Source organism: Diabrotica undecimpunctata, chromosome 3, assembly GCF_040954645.1.
Source record: "Diabrotica undecimpunctata isolate CICGRU chromosome 3, icDiaUnde3, whole genome shotgun sequence".
Taxonomy (NCBI): Eukaryota; Metazoa; Arthropoda; class Insecta; order Coleoptera; family Chrysomelidae; genus Diabrotica; species Diabrotica undecimpunctata.
In genome coordinates, this window is record NC_092805.1 from 133,921,343 (window position 1) to 133,943,730 (window position 22,388).

General features: G+C 35.7%; 1 protein-coding gene and 1 pseudogene across 1 annotated transcript in view; one reads left to right on the plus strand and one right to left on the minus strand.

Moving 5' to 3' along the window:
* Nucleotides 1-2,143: 2,143 nt before the first annotated feature.
* The window catches only part of LOC140437431 (amidophosphoribosyltransferase-like), a 38,628-nt gene continuing 18,383 nt past the window's right edge, over nucleotides 2,144-22,388 (minus strand). Inside the window, exons 7-9 of the mRNA XM_072526960.1 lie at nucleotides 17,572-17,677; nucleotides 11,660-11,899; nucleotides 2,144-5,879 (exon numbers count right to left, since the gene is read on the minus strand). Coding sequence (XP_072383061.1) covers nucleotides 5,731-5,879; nucleotides 11,660-11,899; nucleotides 17,572-17,677 — 495 coding nt within the window. The 3' untranslated portion in view covers nucleotides 2,144-5,730. The remainder of the gene's footprint in view (nucleotides 5,880-11,659; nucleotides 11,900-17,571; nucleotides 17,678-22,388) is intronic.
* LOC140436175 (cathepsin B-like) lies at nucleotides 9,050-9,848 on the plus strand (annotated as a pseudogene).

Below are 22,388 nucleotides of genomic sequence, written 5' to 3' on the forward strand. Positions count from 1 at the left end.
TTCTGGATCATACAGTGATTTATTGAGATTATTATTTTGAAATGCAAAAGACTAATATAATTATGAACATTTAATAAATAATACAAAACATATTACATAAATAATAATATTAATAAATATTTTATTATATGTATAATATTATATGTATATATCTTTATATAATATATATAATATTAAATTATATATACAAAAGGAACATTTTTATATTCGAGAGAGAAAATATATCTTCTGTCTCTCTTACTCATTATCTTACATATGTAATGATTTCACAGATTCACTCCCATACAAATTTCCAACGTGGAGCGCGCGTATAGTATAACTTCAAAAATTTACACAGCTAACTCACACATTCTTCGTACATTACGTGAGAAGGCAACAAAATATATTGGAGGCTCTACTGAATCAAACGAAACAACAGAACCGCTCAGAAAAAACGCAAGGTGCTATATTTGTCCACGAAAAGATGACAAAAAACAAAATTTTTCTGCGAAAAATGTTATCAAATCATGTGTCACATCACGTGAAATACATTTGCGAAAAGTGTTTTGATCACAAGGAGGAAGAACAAGAATCCGATGATAGCTGCTAATGAGTTTTACTTACCTAATTTGTTTATAACTTTTTAATTTTATTTTTTAACTTTTATAATATTAGTAGCTAATAAGGTAATTTTGCACCAACAATTCGTTTACAGACATCCATTATCAATCACTTGAACAACTCAACTGAAATGGCGGAACGTCCGTACCACTCACTGCGCGCTCTGCGAGAACAACTGATGAGTCATTAATACGTCATGTCTGGATGTCCTGAAAATTTTCTTTCGGACTTTTTTATGCTAGGTGTATAGAAAAGCACTTCGTGTTAATCTTGTGCCTTTAGTTCTTGGTTAAATGGTATATTTTCTCGATAAATCAGATAAATAATAATACATGATCTGTTCGTTTTAAAACTGGACTATTTCTGGACTCTAGAACTGCATGAGTTCAATATTTACGGTATACAGTAAGGGTTATAAAGTAAAGCATAATGTAAATCTTTAAAATAAAGCTCTTTATTCTTATTCAAATATTGTTTGACAATTTTAATTAATATTAAATTATTTATATTTACATTTTAAAATAACATATAGAAATATTTTCATTATGACCGAAGAGTTCATTTAAAGTAAAAATTTAATTTTCTTTTTGGTTCCAGTTCACTAAATGCGAACATAACTTACACTTTAAATTTTTACGAAAACTATCACATCACATTGAAGCCATTGAGCTGATATTCTCCGTGCCTTATTAATAAATAATTATCACCTTTTAGTAAGACTATTTCTTTTAAGAGACACTTCCTGTTTGGTTAAACATTTTTTAAGTCCAGAAACTATTTTGGTGTAGTAGTTTTTCTAAGGGTAGATCTTTTTCTGGAAAACTTTTAAATAAAACAGTTTTATCCTTATTAATCGATTTTATCTTAATACATATATTTTATCTTTAATACATTCTTTAAAATACAGCTTATACTAAAATTTCATAAACATAACCTATTTGGCGACGACCTGTGATTTACTAGAAGTTTCGCGGTGATTCTGGAACCTCCACCGTGCAGGTCTGTCTCAAGTCTCTATGATTATTAACTCCATACTCTTATCTGTAGGACTTACAAGATTCTAAGACCCTATCCTGATTGTTCTAACATGTAATGGTGTGAAACTGGACCCTGAAATAGTCCTCACCCGGAAATCCGAACGTAGACTCAGTTTGCTTCCGGAACATTTTACCTCAGGAGATTCCATCATTTCAGTATATTGTTTTCATATTATTTTTAGAGATCTTTTCATTTTTATGACCTGAAAATACTTTAGGAGTTACGCGTACACATACTACAATCAAAAATGGCCCGTTCTTATCAGAGAAATCACCTTCATACACCCGATTTCTGGAATTTGTTAGACCCTATGTTCACTGTTTAACATAAGATTCAACTTTCATGGTTTCGGCACAGAGTAAACGTGGCAATGGTGTAAATATTTTCAGTTTTCATCTGTTAGATCCATTAAAGTAGACGAACACCTTTTACTAATTCTGTTGTCTCATTAGTTTTTAGTTTTAGATGATTCCAATACAATTTTGGATGTATACTTAGAATAGGGAAGAAAAACACTTTGTATTTTTAAAATCATATATTTTCTGACTTGCTCAGTTATCTTCTTAATAAAAAAAGCAAATTTACAAAAACTAATATTTCATTTCTGTACTGTATATTAAACATTTTATGTAAGTACTGGTTTAAACAGAGTATAAAAAATTGAACAAATATTAAAATCAGATCTACATTAGACTTTGTCGAACTTTTAAGCATTCAGTAACAGACAAAAATCAGTTTTTTAGTACCCGTATACAATAGTAAGAAAAGTTCGACAAATTGTTGACAAAATGTAACAGCACCAATATACAATATAAAGTCAAATATTCAGGATCATTATAATATACTGCCTACATAATGAAAAAATTAAAATTTAATATAGTATACTTCAGCATTCTTGACGTGTATCTTTAGAACTTAGAATCTTTCAAATTACACAACATAGTTTCTTATTGCTGTCTCATGCATAAAATATTTTACACTTTTTGCTTAGACGTTTATTAATCCAGCTACCAGATCTATTTTTCCATCCCTACCTCGCCCTTCATGACAAATTATAGTTAAGTAACGTATATGATTTTTCCCGCTTATCACGGCCAGTTTCAATAGTTACATATAAAAGATGCCCTGCCAGATAGATTATGTCTAAGTATGAATTCAACTCATGTTTATCATATAAATATGCATCAATAGTAAAATGCAAATTTAGTATAAACTGCGTAAACCTTTCCGAACCCAAATATTTTGAATTCACTGCCTTATATACATTTCAGCTAAGGCAATCTTTCCTGGAAGATTTAATTTGCACCCAATTATTACGACTAGCGTAAAGCATAGAAAACAATAATATAAGGTGTCATTGTGTTCAATGAAGGTCGTTCGAGTATATGGCGTCTTTATAAGCTACCATCCAATTGATAAGAACCAACGTCTTGCATCTTTAGTATTTATGAATATTACTGAGAATTGATCGATGGAGTGTTGTCACGAACGCTTGGTCACTGTTCTGCTTGAGAATGAGAACCTGCGCGTACTGTTAAAAATAATATTAAAAACTGTCTTTTACTTTTTTATTTTTGAAGTGTCGCTTAGCGACCTTCTCATTCTATTTGATAAATGTTTTTTTATTTTTTAAATAATGTCAAAATGTATTAGATGGATAATTACCGTTGTATTATTTTATTCTTAAAGATCCATATGCTATGTATATATGTTCGCAAGATGCATTCAGTAACTTATACCAGCAAGCTATGCATCTTGATGAACAAAGAGTGTTCCCAACATTCACTAAAAAGTATTTTACGAACTGTCATATTTATCACTTCGACAATAATTAAATGGTTTTTCATTCGATTCATCCTCCTGTTTAATCTGTATAAAAATGATCTCATATTAAATATAGTCTGTTAAGTTAAAACAAATCTTAATATGGTTTTGGACTATTTTTTGTGTCATTTTTGTATTATTTACTTTATAAAATAAAAATAATTAAAAATACGTTATACGTTATATTTGACGTTTACATTTGTACCTCAAACGTCAAATATAACGTACTATTAATTAACATTGTGGGTTATTCTCATTAAATAGAGTAATTACAACAAATTTTATTTACAGGACGGAATTATTATTTTAATAGAGAGTAGGATTGTTGAATGTGTCCGGTATAGCTTGCGTGAAGAAGGGACTCTAAACTGAGTAGGTAATGGCTTCTCGGAAGACAGACTGAACGGGGGAAATACTCAACCCCAATACCGCGCGTCCCAATAGATGATAGGTAACATTTCTGTAGATATGCAGGGCAGGTATGAATTTGCTCTAACCCAATAAGTACTGTGAGCAAGGCATAGATTAATAGGTATGTTATTACTGCTCTAGGTTATTTGAACATATATAACCTTAGTACGAGATACAGGCGACACCCACATCTTGGTTCAATCGGTGCTGACAATACGATCAGACTGGCAACTGGAAACCACTAATTATCTTCGTAGAGAGCGTGATAAAAAATTGACGCTATCTAGTGATGTTAAAAGTAACAAAGTTATTATTGTATTAGTTTTTTTTCTATTTGATTTATTTAGTATACTGAGATATTTTCTATACATAAGCTGAACGGTTATAGAAATAATGATAAACAAAAGCAACGTAGCTTTCAAAATATCCAGAGGAAGATCAACAATGGAATGGTCGGACCAAATAAAATCACTTCTGGTGCTGCGGAGAGTGTTGTTGAACACTTTTGCGTAGAAATTTCCGGTCTGGGAGGGCGACTCGTGTTATTCCTTTGAGGGTTTATTAAGCTGGAGGTTCCAGGAGCAGGGGAGACGCTTCGGCTGCGCATTACGGGTCTGCTAGGTGCCGGATTTTGCTCGGGAGTGTTAGTATTTCTAGAGGAGGATCGGGAAAGAGATTTTTGGGTGGTTTTTTGGGAATAGCGGTGTTTTTTGGGGTTTGGGAATGGTTTATTGTTTATTGTTGAGGAAGTTTATTTTTCTTTGCATTTTAGATACAAAATATTCGAGTTGGGTGATATCGTCCGCGCGATCTTTGATGAGGTGGTTCATTTCATCGAAATCGCTGTGGAACTGGGCAGCAGCTTCTGATGTTATAGAAGCCGCTGAGTGAGGGATACTTGCCATGGAGTTGGCTGGGCTAAGGGGAGGGAACTCAACTTCGTAAGCCTGTCGGCTTTCGGCCAGACGACATTTTTTGAAAAACTACTTAAAGGACTTTGCTGTTTTCACGTCTATTGGCCGCTGCCAATAAACTTCTGGGTGTCTCCACAGGCCCACTCGGTTATCCACTCCCTAAGTGCAATGGGAGGTTTCCACTTGTGTTCTCGACTTACTGGCTCAGTATTTGTTTCTGGTTACCTTTTTAACGGGACAGAGCAGTGTCTCCCTGACGCACCAGTAAGTTTCCCGAGGGCTTGCGCCCAGTAGCACGTGTAACCAATGCTCAGCCGCCTTACTTGACCCTTAGATTCTTAAAACTACGTGTACAAGCTTGGTTGGACTGATTATTTAGCCACACTAACTGGTTATACAATTGACTAAGGACAATCGACGGCTTAAGTGGCGTAGATTCGCTATCGCTGATCTTTTCACGCTGCGTCGGACCAAATAAAATGCGTAACGGGTTGCTCATTCTCAGAAATAAAACAACATACACAAATAAGGGAACGTCCTTAATAGTACACTTAGTGAAATGATATCACTACATCTTTACGAAGAATGCAGAAAACTAGAAGGGTAAGGATCGATTGAAATCGATATATTCCTATTTAAATTATAAATTGCATATACGGTACTTGAGAAAATTCCCCATGTATTACATAGGCTGCAGCTTCTCCACCTTTCTCCTAGACTTTAAAATCAGAACCATTTAATTTTGTGTTAAATATGAAGAGGCAATAACTTATTTATATTATTAGAGTGTTCCTAGACAAAGACATTTCAACAATGTCCAAATATTTTCTAAAATCTAGTACCTTTTAGGCCTACATAATAAAAACTCCTAAACCTATAATACTATTGCTCTTAATTCTATAATTCTATTAGGTTAGATTCGTTTTAATTTTTCTTAGTTCCTTTACCAGCTCAACTCTTCTGGAAGACCCCCGGGATAATCTCCGGTCAAACATGCGGTGCAATGTCCCGTTTTCCTGTTCGGTACATAGATTTCTTTTCGAACTGCCGTTACCAATCCATCTACACTCAGATACTCGATGCTGTCAGCATCTAAAGAAAAAAGAAGTATTTATCAGGATACTGTAGAGTATTACTGTTCTAAAACTTTTTCTTTTTTGATTCTTAGTTTTTTATAGTTCCTGGTTTATTACCAGTAACTATTAAAAAAAAAATAATAAAATATTAAATAAGCATAAATTTAAAAACATTGTTTTTCTAATATTCCTCTACAGTTAAACCACAGAATGCACCACCCAACAAGAAGCGAAAGCTTTGTCGGTATTTTTGATGTTCGTAGAACAGAAATTTCGGAGTGATAATGACAGTTAAACTACTTAGTACACTAAGAAAACGAAGTAATTAAAACTAATGTTTTTAAGTAGATCTGTTTTGTATGAATTGTATTTTTTTCTGTAAAATTTAATATAACCCATATATCAATACTGTACTGTACTGAAGTCCAAAATACCGATTTGTTTTTTTTTAACAAACAAATTAACGTATTAAAGGTATTTTAGTACTTTAAAAAACCAATAAAAAGCGATTGAATTTGAGAGTTAATTTCAAAATAGATATTACTTTTTATCGATTTTTTAAGGTATATATATATATATATATATATATATATATATATATATATATATATATATATATATATATATATATATAGGAAATATATATGTATATACAAAATATGTATAACAGTATTAGTCTTTTTTACTATTAAATAACACACACGAAATAACATATCTCAATACGTAAACAAACTTCAGTTTTTATAGGTTGACAGATAAACTATTTAGAACATGGCGAATTCTCACAGAAATTTGGATTGCGAAAAAGCCCTTCGTTTCCGCTTCTTGTTGGGTGGTGTATTCTGTGGTTAAACTGAAATTTGTGCAAACCTGTCACCCTTTTCATTTAGCTAAAAGTAATGTTTTAACTTCAAACTTATGTCCAGATTGTGAAAAAGATAAAGCTTCATACATTTTTTCCTTCCAGAAGGAAAATTAATTTTCTGTAGTCGGCTGTATACCAGAAATCACAAAAAAATTATTTAAAAAATCCTTTATAAAAGGTCATAATATGGTTGAAACTTGGTGTGAACACAAGTTGTTTTGCTCTCTGGTGTAAAACAGTTGTTTTTGTGATCGGTTTTTGGTGAAATTTTTACAAAGTGTGTATAAGTTACAAACTGCAATTGTAAGTGATCTTTTTATTCGTTTACTGAACGTAAAAGAGGAGAATATAACAAAAACTTGTATAATTAAGCTTTAATCAATGTTTAATTACTATAAGCGATAGATAAATTAGCAGACACGTCAAATATTTTGCGATGTTGCCGATGTGCAGAATATCTGAGAACGTACAAAAAAAGTAAAAAGAAAACTGTGCATTGATAGCAATCAACCCTTCAACGAGTTGATTGGGGTGGGTGCTTTCTGCATTACAATAGTATTTCTTGTTATGGGTCGGGCTCCGCTGTCAGATGATAAGAACTAAATTAATTAGGCAAAAAGCATAGTCATTTTTGGACATAGGTTCCGTTTCGTATTTTTTGGTTATATCTTGGGTTTTAAGTGAAATAAAAAATATTTTTCTGGCTTTATTTTGACAAAACCAAATTTATTAGAATGGGAATTATTAGAAGATAATTTTTAGTCTAGAAAATCCGTGGAGAAGATATACTAATCATTACAGTAGATTTCAATGCCCGAATAGGCAAAGAAAATTGCTTCAAAGAGGTTGCAGAAGAAAGCTCAATACACGTCGCAACAAACACTAATGGAGAAAGACTGTAATTTAGCAGAGGCATTAAATATGGACATAAGTAGCAAGATATATAAACACAAAGACATCCACAAAATAACAAGGATGAGACCAGGAAGTCTGGAGGGAAATCAAATAGACCATGTACGGATTAAAAAGACACACAAACAATCGATAAATGACGATAGATCTCGCAGAGGAGCCAACATCGACTCGGACCATATTATGTTAGTGATTACAAAATGTAAAATGAAAACAACGAAGAATGAAAGACGAAAACAGAGATAAGATGGGATATATAGATAAATTGGAAGAGAAAGAAGTAAATGCAGCAATGCAGTTCAAGAAACAACAAATGGTGGAACAGTGGAAAAAAATCAAACAAGGAATAAACAAAACAGCAGAGAAAGTGTTGTCAAAACGCAAAATGAAATAATTGATTTGATGATGAGTGCAAACTGGCAGTGGGAAAAAAAATAAAACAAGAGCGAAATGGTTAAACATAAGCAAAGAAGAGGAAAGAGAAAAATATAAAGTTTAAAGGAAAAAGACAAAGAAATTGTTTAAATCGAAGAAAAATAAAAAAGTAGAAGAAACTATGAACGATACCTAATGTCACTATAGAAGCAGAAAAATAGCAGACGTATTTGAAAGAAATATATCAAGAAACGGATAGAGAAAAAGAAAGAGAAACAATAATGAACATGGAACAAAACGAAGAAGAAAAAGAATTGACCTATACAAAAGTGAAAGATAAAATATGCAAACTAAAAACGGGAAAACAGTGGGAGACGACGGAATATGTGCAAAACTTATAAAATACGGAGGGGAGGCACTATACAAACATATTTATGAACTGATACAGCATATACGGAGTAAGGAAATAATGCCCGAAGAATTGAAGAAGGGAATTATAGTGACAATCCCAAAACAAGGAAACCACATAATATGTAAAAACTGCCGAACAATTAACTTACTGAATGTAACATAAAAAGTAATGACTAGTATAATTAGAGACAGACTAACAATATACACAGAACAAAACATAGGAGATTACCGGTACAGTTCCAGAAAAGGAATATCCACGATAGATACTATTCATACGTTAAAACAAGTGATAGAGAAAACATTCCTAAACTTTAAACCGGCGTTAGACAAACTAAACAGAAGAAAAATGATCCAAGACTTACAAAAAAGTAAAATACCAAATAAAATTATAAGAATAATAGAAATGACAATGCGAGATTCCCAAGCAATAATAGACACCGGAAGAGAAAGAACAGAAATAATAAAAATAAAAAATGGAGTAAGAGAAGGAAATGCTCCCTTAACGGTATTATTTATACTATCACTAGACGAGATAATAAAAAAGCTGTCAAACGCAGGAACTATAAACAAGAATGCAGGAACTATTAACAAATAATCCAATCCCGTTTCCAACCCCCACAGTCGAAATTGTTACTTCGGAATAAAGAAAAATGATTCCGCTGTTACTTCTGTTGATACCGTATTGCTCTGTGATAACATTAGATGTATTCAAACAAGAACCGCATCTATTATCTGATGAATTCATTAACTCTATCAATGAAGCGAAATCCACATGGACTGCAGGGAGAAATTTTGCTCCGGACGTATCGATGGAATACATCATTAAATTGATGGGGGTATTATCTGACCATAAGAACTATATGCCTCCTGTATTGACCCATAAACTTGAAGCTCTAAAAAATTCCAGCCAATTTTGATGCTCGCCAGCAATGGCGGCATTGCCCAACCATTCTGGAGATAAGACATCAGGGATCACGCGGGTGATGCTGGGCTTTTGGAGCAGTAGAAGCTATGTCAGACAGAGTGTGCATTCACTCTAAAGGTGAATCTAATTTCCATTTCTCATCAGATGATTTGGTTTCTTGCTGTTATTCGTATGGAATGGGATGTAACGGTGGATTTTCTACCTTGGCATTATTGGGTCAGAAAAGGTCTTGTCTCTGGTGGTTAATATGGTACAAAACCGGATTGCCGGCCATACAAAATTGCGATGCTTCCTGCGACGCTTCAGAATCTAACACTCCAGACGGGCGATGCTTGAGACGGGGTTGGAAACACGAGGAAGAGGGCTATGTTCAGCAGTGGACTTTTGAGGCGGGATAATGAAACAAATAATAGGATGTGAGGACGATATAAGCATAAGCATAGACGATAAGCAACAGATAAAAGGACATTAAAGAAAACTTTCTAACAATAGAAAACGAAGCCAAAATGAGAGGACTGGAAATAAATGAAAATAAAACAAAATACATGACCGTAAGCAAGAAAAAGAAGACACAAATGACAGAACTATCAATAGGCGCGCACAGATTCTAAGAGGTTGAAACGTTCAAATATTTGAGAGTATTAGTCAACAGAAGAAATGAAAGTGTAGATATGAAAAGAAAAATTCAGCTCCTTAATTAAAAACTCCTAACTCCGACTCCGGTTCCAGAAAAACATAATATTAAATATACACTCAGGTGCAAAAAAAATCGATCCATGGGTATTATTTGCTGAAAAAGGAAAACGTTTGAAGATATTAGTTTTAAATCAGGTATATATGTAAGTATAGGTTAGATTAAAATAATGTTTACAGAATATACAAAAAAATCATTTATTTATAGAGACATACGCCAAAACTCAAAAATACAAGAATATTCAAAACTTTCTGAAATTAAGAAAAACATTGATAAGTAATTAATATCTAGTGTTTCCCCCTCGGGCCCTTATAACAGCCTGTACACGTCTAGGCATTGAGGTAATCAACCTCTGGATATCAAATTGATCCAATTGGTCCCATATTTTTTGAAGAGCCGCTGTAAGTTCAGCCAAGTTGTTTGGACGGGGTACTCGTGCTCGAAGACGTCTTCCCATCATATCCCATAGATGCTCTATGGGATTGAGATCGGGACTGCAAGCTGGCCAGTTCATACGGACAATTCCCACCTCCTCTATATATTGGTTGACGATTCTAGCACGGTGAGGACGCGCGTTGTCGTCCATAAAAATAAAATTAGGTCCAATGAAAGGAGCAAAAGGTACCACATGCTGATCTAAAATACTTGTTATGTATCTTGCAGCAGTCATAGAACCTCTATCTACAATAACTAAATCAGTATGGGCTTCTGAACTGATACCAGCCCAAACCATAACGGAGCCCCCCCGATAACTTATTCTTTCCGCAATATTACATTGAAAATATCGCTCTCCGTGTCTTCTCCAAACCCTTTCTCGGCCGTCTGGTGACCTTAGACAAAATCTGGACTCATCTGAGAACAATACATTGCTCCAATCTGCATCACTCCAGTTTTCATGTTTTCTTGCAAAAGCCAGGCGAGTTCTGCGATGTTCTATGGATAGTATTGGAGATAGGGCTGGCCTTCTGGATAATAAATTACCTTCTACAAGTCGTCGACGAACTGTCCATCTGCTTACATCCACATTTCTCACTTCTCTCAGACGATTTGCCAGTTCAACTGAAGTTTGATGCCGATTTCTCAAACATGATGAAACCAGAAATCGATCATCTCTTTCAGATGTTACCCTTCTACGACCTGATCCTGGTCTTCTTGTGAAGTTACCGGTGTCGATAAAACGCCGAACTGCTCTTTGAACCGAAGATCGACTAACACCCAACATTTCAGCTGCATAATATTGGCTACGACCATCTTGAACTAAAGTCACCGCCCTTGCAGCATCTGTCGGAGTTAGGGACATTTAGGAAGGATAATTAAATAAAAATGTAACACGTTTTAAAAATAAAATCACTACACTAGTATGGTTGTTGAATTAAAAACAACATTCAATAAATAATATCTACTTGCTTCAGACCCTTTTTGACAAAAACCTGAAATACCAATTTGTTTTAAGAAATATAAAAAGCAATATTAAAAATATTATTTTATTTCTCGTATACGAGGGTACACCTAAATTTACATACGTAATTTAATGTCTCTAAAATTATACAACTTCAAATAAATGATAAATAAGGAATGGATCGATTTTTTTGCACCTGAGTGTAGTTAACTTACCAACTTGTTCGGCAAACTGTGTCGTATTTTTCAATTTATTCATGATCAGTTCTTCTCTGGTAGGTATATTTATTCCCATATAGCAGGGATATTTCAGAGGAGGACTGGCAACTCTAATATGGACTTCTTTGGCACCGGCTCTTCGCAGCAGCTTGATAATTGGCCCTACTGTGTTTCCTCGTACGATAGAGTCATCTATAAGGATGATCCGTTTGCCTTTTACGTTTCGTAATATGGGACCTAGAATATTTAATTGACATGTCATAAAGTCATAATAATAAATTAGTTTTTTTATACATTCGATGGTTGTTGCTTGAATTTGGGGACAGAATAAAACAAAAAATTTAGAGGAGTCCGGCCCTGAATGAGCCAAAAAAAAATCTGCAAATTTTGTGCAGTAATTATTAACAGCTTATTTATAATTACTATTTAAATGGGAATAAGCCACAATTAAAGGTTAAAGTACGTTTATTGACGTTTCAATTTTCGCTTATTTATAATAGTTTATTTATAATAGTAAGGTGACAATGATATATATGAAATACCAGAACTTAACTACAAAATACCAGTAACTATTAATTTTGATTACTATAAAGTGATAAACCAGTTGCTGGTAGATTTCTAATCTAACAAACATCAGTTGTGGTGGTATATACCAGTTTAATTACTAGTCAGGTTCGCATTAATTTGAATACATGTCTCCCATTAAAATCAAAAACGGAACCTAATATTTAGCGCATTTCTAGTGCACCATATGTATCACAATTGTGGACAAACAATCTCCGCCAAAGCAACAAGCAATTGTCTTCAGAGCTTTAGAAAATTCGCAGCTGCAAAATTACTTAATTCCTTTGGACAACCTAATTTTTTTCATCTCGACTATCTAAGACTATCTCGACATCTGCATGTTACTTGCAAGTAAACAAATTGTGGATGAATTTATGCAAAATTATGAAAAAATAAAAATTAACAATGATAAACGTATGTCCCACAATACCACACAGTATTTTTGGAGATTATTGACAAAAAATTGGACTTGTCTCTCCAGTCACTTTTCTAAAAATCAGTACCACTCTTCCTGAATACAATCACATATTGAGCTTCAGAAGAAAAATATATATTAGTCCCCATATTATTACCATAACCGACCCATTCGCTTTCATCATCCAGGCTTCTGTGAACAAAGTTGAACATAAGCATTCCTTAATTTCTTCCAGTTCTGTCGGTCTTCAGCTACCTGCAGCCAATTCCCAGCGATTCTTTTGACGTCGTCTACCCATCGTGTAGGTGGTCTACCTCTGCTTTTTCTGTCAGCTCGTGGCCTCCGCACTGTAATTTTTTCGGTCCACCGCCCATCATTCACTCTGGCCACGTGGCCCGCCACGTGACATCTGTGACGCCTGTCTTTCTTCGTATTTCTTCGTTTCTAACTCTGTCTCTGAGATGCAGTCTAAGTAGCGAGCGTTCCATTCGTCTTTGGACTACTCTGAGTTTGGTTGCTGTAGCCTGGGTTAAGGAAAGTGTTTCGGCGCTGTAAGTCATGACTGGAAGCACACATTGGTCAAACGTCTTCTTTTTCAAATAATTTGTGATTCTTCTTTGCAGTTCAGCAGTTTGGTTGTCCCTAGCAAAGTATTTATATTTATGAACTAATCCTATTTCACTGCAGTCGACTTTTGGATTTTCGCTTGATACCAGATTTGTCATGTATCGTGTCCTTCCAAAATTTATGTTCACACCAACTTCGTTAGAGGTGACATCTAACTCAGTAAGCATAGTTCCAATCTCTTTTAAGTTACCTGTATCAGAACAATGTTGTCCGCAAATCGTAGGTGGGAGATCATTTCGGTGTAAAGAGTTTGGGTGATAACGTGTCTCCCTGCCTGTGTAGTCTTACGGTCATGGCTGCATTATTGTATATATTCGCGATCAGTTTGGAGTACCGATAATCTAAGCCACTTTCGCTGTTAATTTCTATCGTATCAAATGCTTTGAGAAAGTCTACGAAAGCTAGGACCAATGGTCTGTTGTATTCGGTGGACTTTTTTATAATCCCGTTTATGCAGTGGAGGTGGTCGTTGGTGCCAAAATTTTTCTTAAAACCTGCCTGTTTCCTAGGTTGGTAAAAATCTAATTTTCTTTTAATTTTCATTCACTTTAGATTTCGATAATACAACATATCGAATATTCTTATCTCAAGAACGTTTGGCCTGTTATAACTGCAAAAAATCTGGGCACATCGCCAGAAACTGTCCCGATAAATTGGAATCAACAACAAATTCAATCGCTCAAAAACAACAATTGTCAACCCCCTTTCAAATTATGGCACAACCTGCAGCTACATTATTATCAATTAAACAAATCACTGTGGAAGAAACATCAGCAAATACAGAACAATCCTAATATAGATAAAGCTCAAAAAGAAATTAACATGGATGGTAAATAATTAATATCGATCTTCAGGCGAAACGCAGTATCAATGATTTTCTTGCGTCTCCAGAAACAAATCATGTAGAAAAAAATCATTTGATGTAAAACCTAGAGTCAAGAAGTTTAAAAGCAGAGAGGAGCATCAAAATCACATGACCTTGAGCCTGACAAAATTTTATCAAAAGCCATTCACACACTCTCTCTTCACCCTAAAGTAATCCAACATTGGACATAGGCCTCCCCCAAATCAACCCAGTGTTTTCTATTTTGCGCCACTTGCTTCGGGTTGTGTTCTCTCTTTCCTAACCATGGTCTCCATTGTTGTATTTCGTGGTTTCATCTTTTATCTTTTAGTCGGGCATTATGTCCTGCGAAGCTCCATTTTAACTTGGCAGTATGTTCTCCTTCGTCTTTTACTTTGGTTTTGCTTCTAATCCATTTGTTTGTTTTTTTTTTGTCTATAAGTCTCACCCCAAGCATTGATCTTTCCATCGCTCTTTGTGCCTTTACCATTTTATTCATATTAGACTTGGTGAGTGTCCACGTGGAAGAAAAAAGAAAGAAGAAGAAAAAAGAAAAGTGGAAGGTGGCTGTTCCCAGAACATATAACACTTTACGAAGAATATATTAAGACTAGTTTGAATACACACGACTTAGAGAATATCAGCATCAATGAAATGAACAATAATATTACCCAAATATTGAAAGAAGCTGAAAAGAAATACTGTCCTCGTCCTGAAAATAATAACAAAAAATTAAGCCACAACACAAAACATCTTCTAGAGGAAAGAAGAAAACTTAGGGAAAATCAGGATCATAACCAAAATGAACTAAGAATTTTGAATAAGAAAATTAAAAAGGAAGTTAGAAAAGATCTGAGACGATACAATACGATGGAAATAACTAGAGTAATAGAAGAAAACAAAAGCTTGAAAGTACTCAGACAGAGCATGTCCATTGGAAGAAAAAACGTCCACAAATTAAGAAATGAACAGGGGCAAATCATTGAGGATAGAATTCAAATTATGAATACGATAGAGAGTTTTTATAGACAACTATACAAAGAACAGCAATGTAACCGGAGTGGATCATTACCAAAGATAATCAATCAGGGATCTGAAATTTTACCGGACGTAACACCCAATGAAGTTCGAAGGTCAGTGCAAGAAATGAAAAACAATAAGTCCCCCGGAGGCGATGAAATAGTGGCAGATGCCTTAAAGGTGGCTGGAAAAAGATTATGGCAGGTCCTTGCCAAACTATTCACTAGATGTTTGCAGGAAGCAATAACACCAACCCAGTGGTATAACGCAGAAATGATCATACTTCATAAAAAAGGGGATGCTGCCGACCTCAGGAATTACAGGCCCATAAGTCTACTTTCACATATTTATAAACTATTTACAAAAATAACTACGAAACGACTAGAAAATAAATTGGAATTTTATCAGCCCATAGAACAGGCGGGTTTTAGAAAAGACTATGGAACAAACGATCACCTACTGGTAATAAAAAATCTTATAGAAAAATGCACTGAATATAATAAACCACTAGCTTTAATATTTGTCGACTATGAAAAGGCATTCGACACCGTAAATCAACAAAAAATGTTGGAAGCCTTGACAGAATGCCGAATTGACTATCGGTATATAAATATAATTAAACATATATACCAAAACGCAACAGCCAGTGTTAGAGTGGGTGATCGTCAAACCCAGAAATTCCCGATACAACGTGGAGTACGCCAGGGGGACACCATATCGCCGAAACTGTTCACTACGATTTTGGAATATATATGTAAAAGGGCAAAACTGACCGACAAGGGCATAAACATAAACGGAGAAAAGCTTAGCCATCTAAGGTTTGCAGATGATATTGTACTAATAGCTGATAGGATAGATGAGGCCAAAGAACTTTTAAATCAGCTCTACCTTTCCTCGCTAGAAGGGGGATTGAAAATAAATATATCTAAAACCCAGATGATGACAAATCTTGTAGTCAGCGAAGATATATGCGTAGGAACAAGATCCATAGACCAGGTAATGGCCTATAAATACCTAGGTCATGAGATTCGCATAGGAAAAGATAACCAAACCGTTGAGCTTCTCCGTCGTATAAGACTGACTTGGGCAGCCTTCGGCAAGCTGAACCATATTTTCAAATCGTCTGATATACCAATATGCCTTAAAAGAAAAACGTTTAATCAGTGTGTTTTGCCAGTGTTAACTTACAGTGCCGAAACGTTGACGATGACAAGGAGAACAGTTCAAAAGATCCGTGTGTGTCAAAGGGCGATGGAGCGTGCTATGTTGGGCGTTTCACTACGAGACAAGATCCCAAATCGCCAGCTACGACAAAGAACAGGAGTGGCTGATGCAGTAGATAGAGTAGCAACACTAAAATGGAACTGAGCAGGTCACGTGGCTCGAATGACAGACAATAGATGGACAAAGCGGATACTGGAAGGGAGACCAAGAGGTGATGCCTACCGAAGTAGAGGTCGTCCACCAACACGTTGGACTGACGATCTAAAACGTTGTCATAGGAATTGGATGCAAGAGGCACAAGATCGAAATAGATGGAAAATTATGAGGGAGATCTATGTCCAGCAGTGGATAAGCGAAGATTGAATAATAAGTGTTCACGTCTGTGAACCATACAAGAGTATAAGGAGGATACACTGATCGTAAATTCTGGTTTTCAAATATTGTTCTATTTTAGAGCTTTTCAAGATTCAACTCAGTTTTCCAAATCCTGCCCACGCTAACCTTATTCTTCTGATAATTTCGGCAGAATCCTTCGAAATAAAGAAGCTATGGCACAACCAAATAACAATAAGGCTCCGGGCCCAGATGGAATACTTGTAGAAATGTTGAAGGAGGGGAGTGAAATTATTCTCGAAGAATTGAAAATTCACCCACATTTGTTCTAAATTTTGATTAACTTAATCTACTTCCACGCAACGTCATCGGCGTGCAAGATCCTCTTAATATAATTTCAGATTTTACTTCTGATCTACCGGGATTAATAAAACTAACCAGATGCTAACTGAAGTCCGTACAAAATTAAAAAATATGTAGATCAATCAAACGCAATGTCACCTACTAAAAAGCAGAAATTATTCCGACACTTAGGTAACGACATCCCTGAATTCGAGGGCGGGACATCTCAGATTAGTTCCTGAATTTATATTCCCATATTTAACAAAATTCAGTGAATTATTGCAATGGAATATAGATGGAATTTTCCATCGATTGCTAACCGTACAAGAACTTATTTCTGAAGAAACAAATGTCTCCAAAAAATGTCTCCGGGAAACAAGTTTTTAAAGTCCCAAATTTATCAATAATAATTATGCAAATAATCATATACCGCAACCAACGTTTCACAACTTTTAATGTAATATATGGTATACAGTATACCATATTAAACAAAATTTTGTACTCTAAATGCAGAAAATTATATAAATAATATATACTTACTAAACTTCAAGGCTACATTCATTTGCCTCATGCGATTATTTGGTTGAATAAAAGTCCTTCCCACATAAGTATTTTTTGTCAGCAACTCCCCCAAAGGAATGTTTGACTGAAACAAGAATATTTTTTAGAACATCTTCTCCCTCATATTTTTTAAAACATCGACAAAATCAATTGGAAAATAAACTATTTTTATGTAAATTGTATATTGATGAATTGTTGTTATTGATAAGTTGTTTTAATGAAAAATACCCATTAAACGGTTTCTGTCTTAGATTTCAGAAAGCAGAAAGCGATTGCTATGGTGTCTTCTGATTGTAGAGTTCAGGCAAGAACTAGTGGTGTTAAGTTGGGTAAAGCTGTAGAATATACAACATTCAAAAATTGTTATTGAAGGACTGAATTTCCAAATAAATACAACTATTAAGCAAGGAAAGTATCCTATTGGTCGGTCAGATAGCCAAGCGGTCCAGGCGGACGAACCACATTCACTTCACTGTGAATGATCTACTGGTCGATACCTCAAACCCTGGTCACAAAACAAAAAGACTAACCTAGTAGTTTAAAGATCTAAATGGATCTGCTACTTAGACTAGAATACGTTGGTGTATCGACTTAGGGAAAAGTACAGCAAGATATATGGACTTGTGGCTCGGAGATCCTTACCAGACGAGCGTGTACGCTTAAAAAACCGGCATATAGAAGTATCCAATTATCCACTAGTTCTCTCATTGAACAAATACAATTTAAAAAATTGATAAAGCATTTAGTGGAAACTTGGTCTTGCCGTGTTTTGATACTAGCATGTACCAATATTATCCCACTATCCGAGCGGATATTTTGTTATTTTGAAAAGCTACTGCTTTTGCGTTTTAACTTTTAAGTTATCGTAGTTCTTAGAGTACCTAAACTTATAACGTGCCAAAATTCCGATAAATTACCTACATCTTGCCCAAATTTCACTATTTTATCAAATTTTAAATCACAAAAACATATATTCTTTATAAAAAAACTTTCTACAGATCGATCCTTTAAAGTAATTACTAACGGCAAAACATCCTCACATTACAAAACCAAAAACGGTGTCCTACAAGGGTCTGTCCTAAGCAGCACACTATTTCTCCTTAGTATAAACGACTTAAGTTCCTTCATCAATGATCCTGTACAATATGGAATATATTGTTACGATAATTATCCTGGCCTAAAATAACCGTAAATATTATGACTAATGTGTTCTGTTTTTAGATTTTACGAGAGTATTCTATTAGCCGGCAGAAATTTACCTGAATGGACCTTCCAGAAACGGTCGAGCCGATGTAAAAAATACCCGTTTGCCTTACCGTTATAATTTCGCCGCAAATCGAGAAGGCTGTTCGATGATTCTAGCGTAAAGGCAATGGCATATATAAAGGACATTTGATTTGGAAGGAACAGTTAATTCTGAACTCGCGCTCGCGAATTTGTAACGTACGGATATATATAAATTTGTCAGATAAGTTAATATAAATAAAGAAATAAATTAAATCCGTAAGTGTTATAAATATTGAACCTTTTAATAAATCCACAACAAATGGTGTCAGAGTGAGATCGAACATAAATTAGACTTATAATTATAATACAAGTGAATATAAAATAAATTGTGAAAATGGCTACGATTTATGAGCTGACAGTGACTAATTTAAGAAGACATCTTGAAGACAGAGAATTAGCTTCTACCGGAAAAAAGGCTGAGTTAGTCCAACGACTAAAGAACGCTTTGCTAGAAGAAGGACTAGATCCAGAGACTTATATATTTGAAGATGCTGTCCTCTCGTCGATTTCGAAAGTTTCCGGCGACATCGCATCATTAGAGAACAAAGTTTCCGACGATATTTCGAAAGTGTCTTCTGATGTAGCCAAAGTTTCCGGCGACATCGCATCATTGGAGAACAAAGTATCCGGCGACATCGCTTCTTTAGAAAGCAAAGTTTCTAACGAGATTTCTTCTCTGGAAAGCAAAGTTTCTGCTAACATCTCTAAAGTCACTTCTGAAATATCTGCTCTTGACGATAGAGTGTCTTCGCTAAAAAACCAAGTTGCTGCCGATAAGTTGGCCTTCGAAGAAAAGATTAAAGAGATGGAAAGGAAGATGGAAGAAACAGGGACAGCAGAGAGAGGTAACAATCCGATTACAGTGGAGATAAAAGAAGACGAGACGAAATTTAAGTTGGAGACACGGCCGAAATTTGAAGGAAGTGGAGGTTCTATTCATGTTAAAGTCCCAACTTTCGACGGAAAATCATCATGGAACAACTACATGAAACAGTTCGAATCAGCCGCAAGAGCAAATGGATGGTCTGAAAAAGAAAAGGCTGTAAACCTGACTATCGCTCTTCGAGGAGATGCCTTAGATGTGCTTCAGACCATAGCCGTAGAGGAGACCGATGATTTCGAACAACTGAAGAAGAGGTTAAATATGCGATATGGCCACGAACATTTGGAGCATGTATATCAGTCACAGCTTAAAAATCGTAGACAGAAGAAAGATGAGGCTCTTCAAGAATATGAGGTAGATATTGCCAGATTAGTACGATATGCTTATCCAACAGCTCCCGAAGACATGATGGAAAAATTGGCCGTTCAAACGTTTATTGATGGTCTTCGTGATCATGAAATGCAGAGAACACTACGATTAGCTCGTCACAAGACGCTGGTTGATGTCCTATCCGCCGCCCTCGAATACGAGTCAGCTACGCAGGCCTCTGGCGGGTACAGTAAAGTTAGGACTGTAAAAGAGGAAGGAGATGAAGATAAACTTGACCAGCTCGTTAATATGATGAAAAGCATGACATACAAGAAAACGAAGACCATCAGATGCTGGAATTGTGGCGAAATAGGACACGTACGAAGCTCCTGTAAGCACCCTAGGTACGACGCAAATCAAGAAACTCACCATCAGGAAAACTAGAACGGGTCAGCCTTAGGGGGGCAGCTTCGACCCAGAACTTTTCCAAAGACCCTCTCATACTAATAGCTTCTTTGAAATGTCGTGAAGATAGTGTATATGTAGATGGAGACATAAATGGTAAAAAGCATACGTTGTTGGTGGATACCGGAGCGACCAGAACCATTATACGCCCGACAGTTATAAACAGCCGAAAGAAACTGTTACCAACGAGGTTACGACTTCGGACCGCTACAGGTGAAAATGCCAACATTCATGGAGAAATCCAGGTACAATTGGGAATTGGGGCAGAAAAGTTTGTCCATACTGTTATAGTTGCTGACATCGAAGAGGATGTTATATTAGGAATGGACGTAATGAATATGCATGGATTCCAATTGGATTTTAAGAATAAGGTAATCAAAGTTGGCAACGAGGAGGTATTTCTCCATCCACATAATGACAACACTGTGCAAGCAGCCATTACAGAAGATACAGTCGTGCCTGCGAGAAGCGAAACGATCATAGTAGCGCGACTACAGGGAATTGTAGACGAAGGGAGACCTGTTATGATGGAGCCTTGGAACCACGACGATGAGGTTGGCCGTGGAATCATAATTGGAAAGGAATTGGTGACTTCGGCTAAAGAAATTCCTGTGAGACTTATCAATGTCAACGACTACCCAGTGACCATAAAGAAAGAGACAAAAGTAGGAACTTGTGTACCTGTGACATCCATAATTCGTCAGGCGACAACATCTGATAATTCCAACGACAAATTCGACCAAATGGTTGCAGTTGCAGGACAGTCTCTAAATCAGATGGAGAAAAGGAAATTAAGGGAATTTCTTCGGCAGTATCGTGATATTTTCGTACCGAAAGGAGGAAAGACGGGAAGAACTACCGTTGTTAAGCATAAAATTGATACTGGTAATGCTAAGCCAATTCGTCAAACAGCTCGACGATTACCACAGGCGAAGAGAGAGGAAGCTGAAACGATTGTTCAGGAAATGAAGAAAGACGGGGTGATAGAACCTTCTACGAGTCCATGGGTCTCTCCGGTGGTCCTGGTTAAGAAGAAAGACGGAACGACGAGGTTCTGTGTGGATTACCGTTTGCTGAACAACGTTACCAAGAAAGATAGTTATCCTCTGCCTCGGATCGATGACACATTGGACACATTGGCTGGAAGTAAATTGTTTTCTACTTTAGATTTGAAGTCTGGATACTGGCAGGTAGAAATGGACCCAGTCGATAAAGAAAAGACAGCCTTCACCACAGGATCTGGATTGTGGCAATTCAACGTTATGCCATTTGGACTTTGTAATGCTCCTGCGACATTTGAGAGGCTTATGGAAAATGTGTTGAGAGGGTTATCTTGGAAAACATGCCTGGTTTATTTAGATGACATAATCGTCTTGGGGGAGACATTCGAAGATCATTTGAGGAATTTAGAAAACGTTTTTAATCGACTTAAAGCTGCCCAATTGATGCTAAACCCCAAAAAGTGCCAGCTATTTCAAGGTAAAGTCAATTATCTGGGTCATATAGTCAGTAAAGAAGGAGTGGCCGTGGATAAGGGAAAAATCGATTCCATTAAGGAATGGCCAAAACCAACTGACAAACATCAAGTGAGAAGTTTTCTTGGACTATGTACTTACTACCGGAGGTTTATTAAGAAGTTTGCAGATATCGCTAAGCCATTAACGCGACTTACAGAGGAAGCAAGAGAATACCGCTGGGATATAGACTGCCAAAATGCCTTTGAAACGTTGAAAAAGCATTTAATAACAGCACCAATTTTGGGGTATCCACTGCCAGAAGGAGAGTTCATCTTAGATACGGATGCAAGTAATGTGGGAATTGGAGGAGTGCTGTCTCAGATTCAAGGAGGGCA